Source organism: Pseudophryne corroboree, chromosome 9, assembly GCF_028390025.1.
Source record: "Pseudophryne corroboree isolate aPseCor3 chromosome 9, aPseCor3.hap2, whole genome shotgun sequence".
In the NCBI taxonomy this organism is placed as follows: Eukaryota; Metazoa; Chordata; class Amphibia; order Anura; family Myobatrachidae; genus Pseudophryne; species Pseudophryne corroboree.
Window position 1 is genome coordinate 92,577,955 of NC_086452.1, and position 13,853 is coordinate 92,591,807.

Below are 13,853 nucleotides of genomic sequence, written 5' to 3' on the forward strand. Positions count from 1 at the left end.
CCTTAACTCAAATATTCAAGCTGTTACCATCAAAATATGCATGCATAAGAAAAACAGTTTGTTACCAGTTACAATTATCTGATTACCCTTACTGAGTATCCCATGTATTCAGAAGTATTAGTACAACTTATGTTCTTCCGCCTGTGCACAGGTCTGTAGCCCCCTTTAGAATGTGTCCACAAGTGGATATATATGCATATATATATTTAGTCTTTCTTAGACATGTCCCTGTAGTGTAAATAATGGCCTGTCCTCTCTGTGGCAACACTGAGGGAAAACTGATCCACTGCCTTTCCCATTCACTCTGTGTAGTTCTGTTCAGGCCTCCTTTGCACTGTAACCTGGCTGTCACAGTTCATCTGACGTACAATGTCACTGGTCTGTAAGGCCCGGCAGATAAGCATCGGTGGCACTAGCACTGTGTGTGCTGTCCTTTCTAGTAAGACTTAGGGCATTTAATGTAAGAGGATGCAGTTTGTGCTATTGCTGGCAACAAGTTATGCTGTGCCACAGACAAAAGTGTTCTATACTCCTAGCGTAGTGCCAGCTGCAATGTTTGTAGACAGTGTGTGAGCAGGGACCCTGTTTACTTGTACAGAATCCTCCCTGAGGATGGAGTTACCTCTCAGTGCTGTCTCTGGCTGCTGTATTCACAGCACTGTCTCTGCATGGATAGGGCATTCTCTGTAGCTGCTACTTCCTCTGTTCTTATATGGGCAGTGAGCTGTTACTGATGAAACCTCACTGATCTCACTCCCTCTCTCCTCCAGAGGAGTCCCTTGCTGTTGCTGCTGGGACTTGCACAATGATACTAGGGCTGACAGGATACTCTGGAACTGACACACAGGAACTCAGCCTCTGCAACTCACTGCCATTCTCACTCAGGATCCCACTGCTTGGTCTGCTGTCCTCTCTTCTGTCCCAGCTTACAGCACTCCTCAGTCCTCACACCAATCTCTCCATCACTCCACCCTTCCTCTGGGTTCTCTCTAGGGATTGGCCAATCAGATGAGAGGTGTGGGCAGTGTCCTCCATCACACCATCCACTGTTGCTAGGCTCCAAGAAAAAGGGGGGAAAGGGTAAAGCTGCAGGTTATGTCTGTTTATATGGCAGCCCAGAGTATACAGCTGTCCTTTTTGGCAAAAAGTCTGGGCTACACAGGTTCTCATAGGGTCCTACATGGAGCACCTGGTACAATAAGGCAATTTACATGTCAGTTGAAGGGAGCATGAGTCCTGTAAGTTCTGTGGGATACCACACTCAACCCCGCTTGAATGATGCGTGTCCTCACGCATTTGTCTCTCCACATAGTCATAAAGTCAATTTTTTTCACAACATTGACAATTTACTGACATGAAATACATTAGGTTGCAGGTACTGAAACAATTATGTTTTAAACCTCAATGCATTTAGTAACTTAAGAGCGAACAAGTTTGAAAATCACATTAGTATAATCAATACAGATCAGACATGAGAAGGGTCTATAACTAATGGGCAAGAACCCCTGTGCGCCTCTTCCCTGGCTTTCTCGATGCCTGCTGCAACAGTGAGATAAATTCTTCACCACTTATTGAGGTGTACTCATAGTCAGGACGATGCAACGCTGGAAAGAGCCATTTCACGGCCTCTTTAGCTTCCCCCTGGGTTTTTGCAGGATGGTGAGGTTTAGGGATGAGCATAACTGAATCTGATGCATTGGGTTTAGAGGATTCTAAGTCTTCCTCTGTGGCCTTGTGGGTCACTACTTCTGCTTCCCGGTCCTGATCAGTAGCGTTTGAATGAGCCGGATTGAGGTAGGCCATATTGGAATTGGTGTCTTCCATCATCGTAGGTCCACACTGAAACGACCGAACAGTTTCTTGCAGGTTCTGTTGCGTATATCCACTTGGTTTCACAAGGTTAGCTGTTCTTCCCAATAATGCACTCTGCGATTCGGCATTAGGATCCTGTTGACTGCATACAGATGGCCTCTGGTTTATACTTTCTGTCACGTTTTCTGTGGAATACATTCCATCTTCATGGCATCGGTAGTGACGTGGATGACCTCCACGGTGTGGATGGCACCAATAAGGCCTGCGATCTGCTGCATACCTGCTGCCCTTTACTGGAGCACCACCTGGACCCGTGACGTTGATTGCCCGTAGACCTTTCTCTCCTCTGATTATGTCAAATTCCACCATCTCTCCCTCTCCCAGGCTGCGATAGTATTTTCTGGGGTTGTTCCTCTGTATGGCCGTATAATGAATGAATGTATCTTGCTTGGTGTCATCACGATTGATGAATCCATACCCACGTCGCACATGAAACCAGATGACCTTTCCTGAAATTTTCCTTGTGTGGACAGGAGTGTCGGTATTTAATATGTCGGTTAACTCATCTGCATTTATATGGTATTGCCTGCCATAGTGTGGCCATCCTTCTTCAGAGGTTGGTTTTAACCTTATTGTGTCCCCCGAGGCTCGGTCTCCGTCCTCGGGGCATTGGAGTTTAAATGTTCGATCTGGTCGCAGTTCCTCTCAATATGCCCTATTGTCTGGCATTGATGACAAACGGGACGACCCTGGCTGTCGAACTGGTCTGAAGGCCGCCGCCCGTACTCTCGAGGTGGTTCCCAGCGTCTTCTGGCCGACCTCTGTCGCTCGGACCTCCATCTAGGTTCTCCAGAATTGGGTGTCGGTGGTCTCGCTAGGAGTCGCATTTCTCTCTGGATCTCTGCCATCCCTACCGTTAACTCTTCCATCTGCTTGCGTAGGGTTTGTATCTGATCTCCTGAGGGGTGCTGACTACTCTGCACCACTGGATCTCTGACTCGTTTTGGTCTTTCGGGACTGGAAGCAGTAGCTCCCATCAGCTCTGAGGATTCTCTGAAGTCCACCAGTTCTGGGTACTCTTCTTCTCTTCCTGATTGGTTGCCAGTTATTGTGATGGCGGCTTCCTTGAAGTCTAGGAAGGTTTTCCCCGGCATTTGCATTTTGAGTAGTCGTAGTTGGGTTTTGACACTCTCCCTTGAGGCTCCTTCAATAAACTGAATCGTTAGCGCTTCGTCTGCATTTCTGACTTCATCTTTGTCAACTGCTTGGATCGCTCTTAGTGTTTCTTGTAAACTCAGGGCGTAGTCTCGGAGGGTCTCGCCCGGTTGCTGTTTGCGCGCATACAGCTTCATTTTTAACTCGGGGAGGGTTTTTGTCTCAAAAGTAGTGGACAATCTCTTTAAGATCTGGTCTACCTCTTTCTTGTTTTCAGTGGGCCAGGATATGACTTCTCTTAGAGCTGACCCTGTGAGTTGACCTACCAGAATCTCGACTTTCTGCTGTTCGTTCAAGGTATACAACCGGAACATAGATTTGAGTTTATTTTTGAATTCTGTAAATGTGGTACACTGTGGCTTGTTGGCATCTCCGCTATAGGTTGGAAGCCACGGCGCCCCAAAGTAGTAGGGTAAGGTTATTGGAGCATTCGGTGTCGTTGCCGGGGTTGCCTGTTGTTCTTGTTCCTGGTTCTGTACTACCGGTGGTGCTCCTCCTCCTGCAGCCTGTTGTTGTTCCATCTTTCAATTAGTGAGGTTTCTCCTGATTGCACTCGGATCCTGTTCGTTGACGCCAAATGTGATACCCGGGCAAATAAAGGACAATGTTATTGGGTGAGTAGATGATCTTTTACCTGGTGATTATGTCCGCTTTACACTATCTGTGTACCGGGATACCAACTTAAGATGGAAGTTCGTTAACGATACTTCGGAGAGGTAAGGGATATACGTCTGCACAAGCGGGTTGTTCAGGGAGCAGTCAACTCAACTTCGGTTTATTAAAGGCAGTAGGAAAATCAAACAACTTGAACAATAGTACTACGTTACAGTAAATCATCAAGTACAGATAATAAACAGTTGGTCTTCACACCGTAGATTATGCCAACACTGTCATAGACTGTTTAATTATTCAGGTGTTGCATATCCCATCACCGTCCTTCTCAGCAGTTATACATGTTTACCTGAATTGGTTATATTGACTTATTATACTATTCAAACCTTAACTCAAATATTCAAGCTGTTACCATCAAAATATGCATGCATAAGAAAAACAGTTTGTTACCAGTTACAATTATCTGATTACCCTTACTGAGTATCCCATGTATTCAGAAGTATTAGTACAACTTATGTTCTTCCGCCTGTGCACAGGTCTGTAGCCCCCTTTAGAATGTGTCCACAAGTGGATATATATGCATATATATATTTAGTCTTTCTTAGACATGTCCCTGTAGTGTAAATAATGGCCTGTCCTCTCTGTGGCAACACTGAGGGAAAACTGATCCACTGCCTTTCCCATTCACTCTGTGTAGTTCTGTTCAGGCCTCCTTTGCACTGTAACCTGGCTGTCACAGTTCATCTGACGTACAATGTCACTGGTCTGTAAGGCCCGGCAGATAAGCATCGGTGGCACTAGCACTGTGTGTGCTGTCCTTTCTACTAAGACTTAGGGCATTTAATGTAAGAGGATGCAGTTTGTGCTATTGCTGGCAACAAGTTATGCTGTGCCACAGACAAAAGTGTTCTATACTCCTAGCGTAGTGCCAGCTGCAATGTTTGTAGACAGTGTGTGAGCAGGGACCCTGTTTACTTGTACAGAATCCTCCCTGAGGATGGAGTTACCTCTCAGTGCTGTCTCTGGCTGCTGTATTCACAGCACTGTCTCTGCATGGATAGGGCATTCTCTGTAGCTGCTACTTCCTCTGTTCTTATATGGGCAGTGAGCTGTTACTGATGAAACCTCACTGATCTCACTCCCTCTCTCCTCCAGAGGAGTCCCTTGCTGTTGCTGCTGGGACTTGCACAATGATACTAGGGCTGACAGGATACTCTGGAACTGACACACAGGAACTCAGCCTCTGCAACTCACTGCCATTCTCACTCAGGATCCCACTGCTTGGTCTGCTGTCCTCTCTTCTGTCCCAGCTTACAGCACTCCTCAGTCCTCACACCAATCTCTCCATCACTCCACCCTTCCTCTGGGTTCTCTCTAGGGATTGGCCAATCAGATGAGAGGTGTGGGCAGTGTCCTCCATCACACCATCCACTGTTGCTAGGCTCCAAGAAAAAGGGGGGAAAGGGTAAAGCTGCAGGTTATGTCTGTTTATATGGCAGCCCAGAGTATACAGCTGTCCTTTTTGGCAAAAAGTCTGGGCTACACAGGTTCTCATAGGGTCCTACATGGAGCACCTGGTACAATAAGGCAATTTACATGTCAGTTGAAGGGAGCATGAGTCCTGTAAGTTCTGTGGGATACCACATATGTATCAATAAATCATGTTTGTATGAAAGCACACTGTATACAAAGGTGTTATTTTCTTCACAGCGACCTCAAGCCAGATAACATCTTAGTGGCTGCAACAGGCCACCTCAAGATCGCCGACTTCGGTCTCGCAAGTAACATCACACCTAGAGACTGGAGTGCCACTGGCTGTGCTGGAAGATGTGGCGACATCACTCCTGAGGTGAGGTGCAAAGGGTATTCTACTGTGTACTCATGTAATTATATACACTGGGCCTGATTCTCAGGTACACAGAACACCTTCAGAGGTCTTGTGGAGTTCCTTCCGTGGTGGGTCAGAGCTGTTGTGGTGCCATGAGGGGAACCTGCCCAATATTAGACATGTGGGTTTAATGTTATGGCCGATCAGTCAAATTATATATGTACGTATACATATAATGTAGAACAAAAGATAGCAGCACTCAGAGTCTTAATCCAAAAGTGATATATTCAAAAGGTTCACAGCATGATACCAATGTTTCGGGGACGTCCCGCCCCTTTGTCAAGGTGACAATTCTGATTATTGTTGCATACGTATAAATATATATATATATATATATATATATATATATATATATATATGTGTGTGTATTTTGAATATCGGATTTTTCCATATTTTGGAAGTCTAAGCACAGAATGCATTTAAGTTTTACATACATCTTAAACACACAGCCTGAAGGTCATTTAATACAATATTTTTAATAACTTTGTGTATATACACAATAACTTTGTGTATAAAACAAAGTCTGTTTACATTGAGCCATCAGAAAACACTTTCACTCAAAAAGAATCCGTATTTCGGAATATTTGGATATGGGATGCTCAACCTGTATATATATATATATATATATATATATACGAAAAAAGATACAGGCACTCACCACTTCCTTGATGATGAAAACTTTATTGGTGTGTCTCACATAGAGACAGTTAACAGCATGTCAGCAAAAGGTGTCGACGTTTCGGCTCCAGAACCACACATTCTCGCCTTTATACATATATATAGAATAATTCATAATAACTTATACAGCTTAGCTGAGAAATGTGTAATAGAAGTTTAAAACACATAATATGGATATAAATGGAACCCAGGACTAAATGGGGACCGTATTGGGTGTGTGATATTGCCTCTGCCACTAGGTGAACCAGAGTGATCACCAACACAAAAGACAAGAAAATCACAAACAAGACAACACACATAATTGTGAACATACATTATGAAAAGTACGGATATTAAAAAAGTCTAGTCATAGCCCTATCCAAGAAAAACATTGAATGGATTTGCCTCATTTAGGCCCCGTGGTGTCAGAGTGTCCAGCTCATATATCCATTTAGCCTCTCGTTGTCGTAACTGCCTCACGTCTGCTAAATCCACTTCCGCCGGATAGACGTGTGCGTTCCACTGACAATGGAACGCACAACACTTCCGGTAACGCGACTATCAGCCGCTATCGGTTGTTCTTAAATGGTTGTGATTGTGTTCACATGTTGTGTAATTAGTTGATGTTATAGGACATTCGATTGGCTGCACATGTATCCTTGATTACACATGTTAAACACTTGAATACCAGTGTTTTTTGTTATTTCCTGTTGGATGATTGATGGGCGGGGTTTGTGATATGCCTCTGCTATAAAAGTGCTCCAGGGTTCATTGTGTGTCATGGGCTGCTGGGTGAGAACCTGCTGTAAATAAGATTTTACTTACCGATAAATCTATTTCTCGTAGTCCGTAGTGGATGCTGGGGACTCCGTCAGGACCATGGGGAATAGCGGCTCCGCAGGAGACAGGGCACAAAAGTAAAAGCTTTAGGATCAGGTGGTGTGCACTGGCTCCTCCCCCTATGACCCTCCTCCAAGCCTCAGTTAGGATACTGTGCCCGGACGAGCGTACACAATAAGGAAGGATTTTGAATCCCGGGTAAGACTCCTACCAGCCACACCAATCACACTGTACAACCTGTGATCTGAACCCAGTTAACAGCATGATAACAGCGGAGCCTCTGAAAAGATGGCTCACAACAATAATAACCCGATTTTTGTAACAATAACTATGTACAAGTATTGCAGACAATCCGCACTTGGGATGGGCGCCCAGCATCCACTACGGACTACGAGAAATAGATTTATCGGTAAGTAAAATCCTATTTTCTCTGACGTCCTAGTGGATGCTGGGGACTCCGTCAGGACCATGGGGATTATACCAAAGCTCCCAAACGGGCGGGAGAGTGCGGATGACTCTGCAGCACCGAATGAGAGAACTCCAGGTCCTCTTTAGCCAGGGTATCAAATTTGTAGAATTTTACAAACGTGTTCTCCCCCGACCACGTAGCTGCTCGGCAGAGTTGTAATGCCGAGACCCCTCGGGCAGCCGCCCAGGATGAGCCCACCTTCCTTGTGGAATGGGCCTTGACAGATTTAGGCTGTGGCAGGCCTGCCACAGAATGTGCAAGTTGAAATGTGCTACAAATCCAACGAGCAATCGTCTGCTTAGAAGCAAGAGCACCCAGTTTGTTGGGTGCATACAGGATAACAGCGAGTCAGTTTTCCTGACTCCAGCCGTCCTGGAAACCTATATTTTCAGGGCCCTGACAACATCTAGCAACTTGGAGTCCTCCAAGTCCCTAGTAGCCGCAGGTACCACAATAAGCTGGTTCAGGTGAAACGCTGACACCACCTTAGGAAGAAACTGGGGACGAGTCCGCAGTTCTGCCCTGTCCGAATGGACAATCAGATATGGCTTTTGTGAGACAAAGCCGCAAATTCTGACACTCGCCTGGCCGAGGCCAGGGCCAACAGCATGGTCACTTTCCATGTGAGATATTTCAAATCCACAGATTTGAGCGGTTTAAAATGTGATTTGAGGAATCCCAGAACTACGTTGAGATCCCACAGTGCCACTGGAGGCACAAAAAGGGGGTTGTATATGCAATACTCCCTTGACAAACTTCTGGACTTCAGGAACTGAAGCCAATTCTTTCTGGAAGAAAATTTACAGGGCCGAAATTTGAACCTTAATGGACCCCAATTTGAGGCCCATAGACACTCCTGTTTGCAGGAAATGCAGGAATCGACCGAGTTGAAATTTCTTTGTGGGGCCTTCCTGGCCTCACACCACGCAACATATTTTCGCCACATGTGGTGATAATGTTTTGCGGTCACCTCCTTCCTGGCTTTGACCAGGGTAGGAATGACCTCTTCCGGAATGCCTTTTTCCCTTAGGATCTGGCGTTCCACCGCCATGCCGTCAAACGCAGCCGCGGTAAGTCTTAGAACAGACCTGGTACTTGCTGAAGCAAGTCCCTTCTTAGCGGCAGAGGCCATGAGTCCTCTGTGAGCATTTCTTGAAGTTCCGGGTGCCACGTCCTTCTTGGCCAATCCGGAGCCACGAGTATAGTTCTTACTCCTCTACGTCTTATAATTCTCAGTACCTTGGTTATGAGAAGCAGAGGAGGGAACACATACACCGACTGGTACACCCACGGTGTTACCAGAACGTCCACAGATATTGCTTGAGGGTCTCTTGACCTGGCGCAATACCTGTCCAGTTTTTTGTTCAGGCGGGACGCCATCATGTCCACCTTTGGTCTTTCCCAACGGTTCACAATCATGTGGAATACTTCCCGATGAAGTCCCCACTCTCCCGGGTGGAGGTCGTGCCTGCTGAGGAAGTCTGCTTCCCAGTTGTCCACTCCCGGAATGAACACTGCTGACAGTGCTATCACATGATTTTTCGCCCAGCGAAGAATCCTTGCAGTTTCTGCCATTGCCCTCCTGCTTCTTGTGCCGCCCTGTCTGTTTACGTGGGCGACTGCCGTGATGTTGTCCCACTGGATCAATACCGGCTGACCTTGAAGCAGAGGTCTTGCTAAGCTTAGAACATTGTAAATTGCCCTTAGCTCCAGTATATTTATGTGGAGAGAAGTCTTCAGACTTGATCACACTCCCTGGAAATTTTTTCCCTGTGTGACTGCTCCCCAGCCTCTCAGGCTGGCATCCGTGGTCACCAGGACCCAGTCCTGAATGCCGAGTCTGCGGCCCTTTAGTAGATGAGCACTCTGCAGCCACCGCAGAAGAAACACCCTTGTCCTTGGAGACAGGGTTATCCGCTGATGCATCTGAAGATGCGATCCGGACCATTTTTCCAGCAGATCCCACTGAAAAGTTCTTGCGTGAAATCTACCGAATGGAATCGCTTCGTAAGAAGCCACCATTTTTCCCAGGACCCTTGTGCAATGATGCACTGACACTTTTCCTGGTTTTAGGAGGTTCCTGACTAGCTCGGATAACTCCCTGGCTTTCTTCTCCGGGAGAAACACCTTTTTCTGGACTGTGTCCAGAATCATCCCTAGGAACAGCAGACGTGTCGTCGGAAACAGCTGCGGTTTTGGAATATTTAGAATCCACCCGTGCTGTCGTAGAACTACTTGAGATAGTGCTACTCCGACCTCCAACTGTTCTCTGGACCTTGCCCCTATCAGGAGATCGTCCATTTTCTTTGAAGAAGAATCATCATTTCGGCCATTACCTTGGTAAGGACCCGGGGTGCCGTGGACAATCCAACCGGCAGCATCTGAAACTGATAGTGACAGTTCTGTACCACGAACCTGAGGTACCCTTGGTGAGAAGGGCAAATTGGGACATGGAGGTAAGCATCCCTGATGTCCCGGGACACCATATAGTCCCCTTCTTCCTGGTTCGCTATCACTGCTCTGAGTGACTCCATCTTGATTTGAACCTTTGTATGTAAGTGTTCAACTATTTCAGATTTAGAATAGGTCTCACCGGGCCGTCTGGCTTCAGTACCACAATATAGTGTGGAATAATACCCCTTTCCTTGTTGTAGGAGGGGTACTTTGATTATCACCTGCTGGGAATACAGCTTGTGAATTGTTTCCACTACTGCCTCCCTGTCGGAGGGAGACGTTGGTAAAGCAGACTTCAGGAACCTGCGAGGGGGAGACGTCTCGAATTTCCAATCTGTACCCCTGGGATACTACTTGTAGGATCCAGGGGTCCACTTGCGAGTGAGCCCACTGCGTGCTGAAACTCTTGAGACGACCCCCCCCCCACCGCACCCGAGTCCGCTTGTACGGCCCCAGCGTCATGCTGAGGACTTGGCAGAAGCGGTGGAGGGCTTCTGTTTCTGGGAATGGGCTGCCTGCTGCAGTCTTCTTCCCTTTCCTCTATCCCATGGCAGATATGACTGGCCTTTTGCCCGCTTGCCCTTATGGGGACGAAAGGACTGAGGCTGAAAAGACGTTGTCTTTTTCTCCTTTATACGGCAATACTTCCATGTGCCGTTTGGAATCTGCATCACCTGACCACTGTCGTGTCCATAAACAACTTCTGGCAGATATGGACATCGCACTTACTCTTGATGCCAGAGTGCAAATATCCCTCTGTGCATCTCGCATATATAGAAATGCATCCTTTAAATGCTCTATAGTCAATAAAATACTGTCCCTGTCAAGGGTATCAATATTTTCAGTCAGGGAATCCGACCAAGCCACCCCAGCGCTGCACATCCAGGCTGAGGCGATCGCTGGTCGCAGTATAACACCAGTATGTGTGTATATACTTTTTAGGATATTTTCCAGCCTCCTATCAGCTGGCTCCTTGAGGGCGGCCCTATCTGGAGACGGTACCGCCACTTGTTTTGATAAGCGTGTGAGCGCCTTATCCACCCTAAGGGGTGTTTCCCAACGCGCCCTAACTTCTGGCGGGAAAGGGTATACCGCCAATAATTTTCTATCGGGGGAAACCCACGCATCATCACACACTTCATTTAATTTATCTGATTCAGGAAAAACTACAGGTAGTTTTTTCACACTCCACATAATACCCTTTTTTGTGGTACTTGTAGTATCAGAAATATGTAACACCTCCTTCATTGCCCTTAACAAGTAACGTGTGGCCCTAAAGGAAAATACGTTTGTTTCTTCACCGTCGACACTGGAGTCAGTGTCCGTGTCTGTGTCGACCGACTGAGGTAAAAGGACGTTTTAACGCCCCTGACGGTGTTTGAGACGCCTGGACAGGTACTAATTGGTTTGCCGGCCGTCTCATGTCGTCAACCGACCTTGCAGCGTGTTGACATTATCACGTAATTCCTTAAATAAGCCATCCATTCCGGTGTCGACTCCCTAGAGAGTGACATCACCATTACAGGCAATTGCTCCGCCTCCTCACCAACATCGTCCTCATACATGTCGACACACACGTACCGACACACAGCACACACACAGGGAATGCTCTGATAGAGGACAGGACCCCACTAGCCCTTTGGGGAGACAGAGGGAGAGTTTGCCAGCACACACCAAAAACGCTATAATTATACAGGGACAACCTTTATATAAGTGTTTCTCTATCGTCCTAGTGGATGCTGGGGTTCCTGAAAGGACCATGGGGAATAGCGGCTCCGCAGGAGACAGGGCACAAAAAGTAAAGCTTTTCCAGATCAGGTGGTGTGCACTGGCTCCTCCCCCTATGACCCTCCTCCAGACTCCAGTTAGATTTTTGTGCCCGGCCGAGAAGGGTGCAATTCTAGGTGGCTCTCATAAAGAGCTGCTTAGAGAAAGTTTAGCTTAGGTTTTTTATTTTACAGTGATTCCTGCTGGCAACAGGATCACTGCAACGAGGGACAGAGGGGAGAAGAAGTGAACTCACCTGCGTGCAGGATGGATTGGCTTCTTGGCTACTGGACATCAGCTCCAGAGGGACGATCACAGGTACAGCCTGGATGGTCACCGGAGCCGCGCCGCCGGCCCCCTTGCAGATGCTGAAGTAAGAAGAGGTCCAGAATCGGCGGCTGAAGACTCCTGCAGTCTTCTAAAGGTAGCGCACAGCACTGCAGCTGTGCGCCATTTTCCTCTCAGCACACTTCACACGCAGTCACTGAGGGTGCAGGGCGCTGGGGGGGGGCGCCCTGGGAGGCAAATGTAAACCTATATAAAGGCTAAAAATACCTCACATATAGCCCCCAGAGGCTATATGGAGATATTTAACCCCTGCCTGTATTCACAAAATAGCGGGAGACGAGCCCACCGAAAAAGGGGCGGGGCCTATCTCCTCAGCACACGGCGCCATTTCCTCTCACAGCTCCGCTGGTCAAGACGGCTCCCAGGTCTCTCCCCTGCACTGCACTACAGAAACAGGGTAAAACAGAGAGGGGGGGCAAATTTAATGGCAATATCTTGATATATATAAAGCAGCTATAAGGGAGCACTTATTATAAGGCTATCCCTGTCATATATAGCGCTTTTTGGTGTGTGCTGGCAGACTCTCCCTCTGTCTCCCCAAAGGGCTAGTGGGTCCTGTCTTCGTTTAGAGCATTCCCTGTGTGTCTGCTGTGTGTCGGTACGTGTGTGTCGACATGTATGAGGACGATATTGGTGTGGAGGCGGAGCAATTGCCAAATATGGGGATGTCACCTCCTAGGGGGTCGACACCAGAATGGATGCCTTTATTTATGGAATTACGGGATAGTGTCAACACGCTAAAGCAGTCGTTTGACGACATGAGGCGGCCGGACAATCAATTAGTGCCTGTCCAGGCGCCTCAAACACCGTCAGGGGCTGTAAAACGCCCTTTGCCTCAGTCGGTCGACACAGACCCAGACACAGGCACTGATTCCAGTGGTGACGGTGACGAATCAACCGTATTTTCCAGTAAGGCCACACGTTATATGATTTTGGCAATGAAGGAGGCGTTACATTTAGCTGATACTACAGGTACCACTAAACAGGGTATTATGTGGGGTGTGAAAAAACTACCTATAGTTTTTCCTGAATCAGAAGAATTAAATGACGTGTGTGATGAAGCGTGGGTTGCCCCTGATAAAAAGCTGATAATTTCAAAGAAATTATTGGCATTATACCTTTTCCCGCCAGAGGTTAGGGAGCGCTGGGAAACACCTCCTAGGGTGGACAAGGCGCTAACACGCTTATCAAAACAAGTGGCGTTACCTTCTCCTGAGACGGCCGCACTTAAAGATCCATCAGATAGGAGGATGGAAAATATCCAAAAAAGTATATACACACATGCAGGTGTTATACTACGACCAGCTATAGCGACTGCCTGGATGTGCAGTGCTGGGGTAGTTTGGTCAGAGTCCCTGATTGAAAATATTGATACCCTGGACAGGGACAATATTTTACTGTCGTTAGAACAAATAAAGGATGCATTTCTTTATATGCGTGATGCACAGAGGGATATCTGCACACTGGCATCACGGGTAAGTGCTATGTCCATTTCGGCCAGAAGAGCTTTATGGACGCGACAGTGGACAGGCGATGCGGATTCAAAACGGCATATGGAAGTTTTGCCGTATAAAGGGGAGGAGTTATTTGGAGTCGGTCTATCAGATTTGGTGGCCACGGCTACAGCCGGGAAATCCACCTTTCTACCTCAAGTCACTCCCCAACAGAAAAAGGCACCGACTTTTCAACCGCAGCCCTTTCGTTCCTTTAAAAATAAGAGAGCAAAGGGCTATTCATATCTGCCACGAGGCAGAGGTCGAGGGAAGAAACAGCAACAGGCAGCTCCTTCCC

The 13,853-nt window shown here is 47.2% G+C and overlaps 1 protein-coding gene across 1 annotated transcript in view; it reads left to right on the top strand.

Annotated features, from left to right (window-relative positions):
* LOC134958740 (protein kinase C delta type-like) overlaps positions 1-13,853 on the top strand; it is a 42,026-nt gene that overhangs the window by 22,755 nt on the left and 5,418 nt on the right. The window contains exon 6 of the mRNA XM_063941487.1: positions 5,350-5,488. Within this exon, the coding sequence (XP_063797557.1) occupies positions 5,350-5,488 (139 nt within the window). The remainder of the gene's footprint in view (positions 1-5,349; positions 5,489-13,853) is intronic.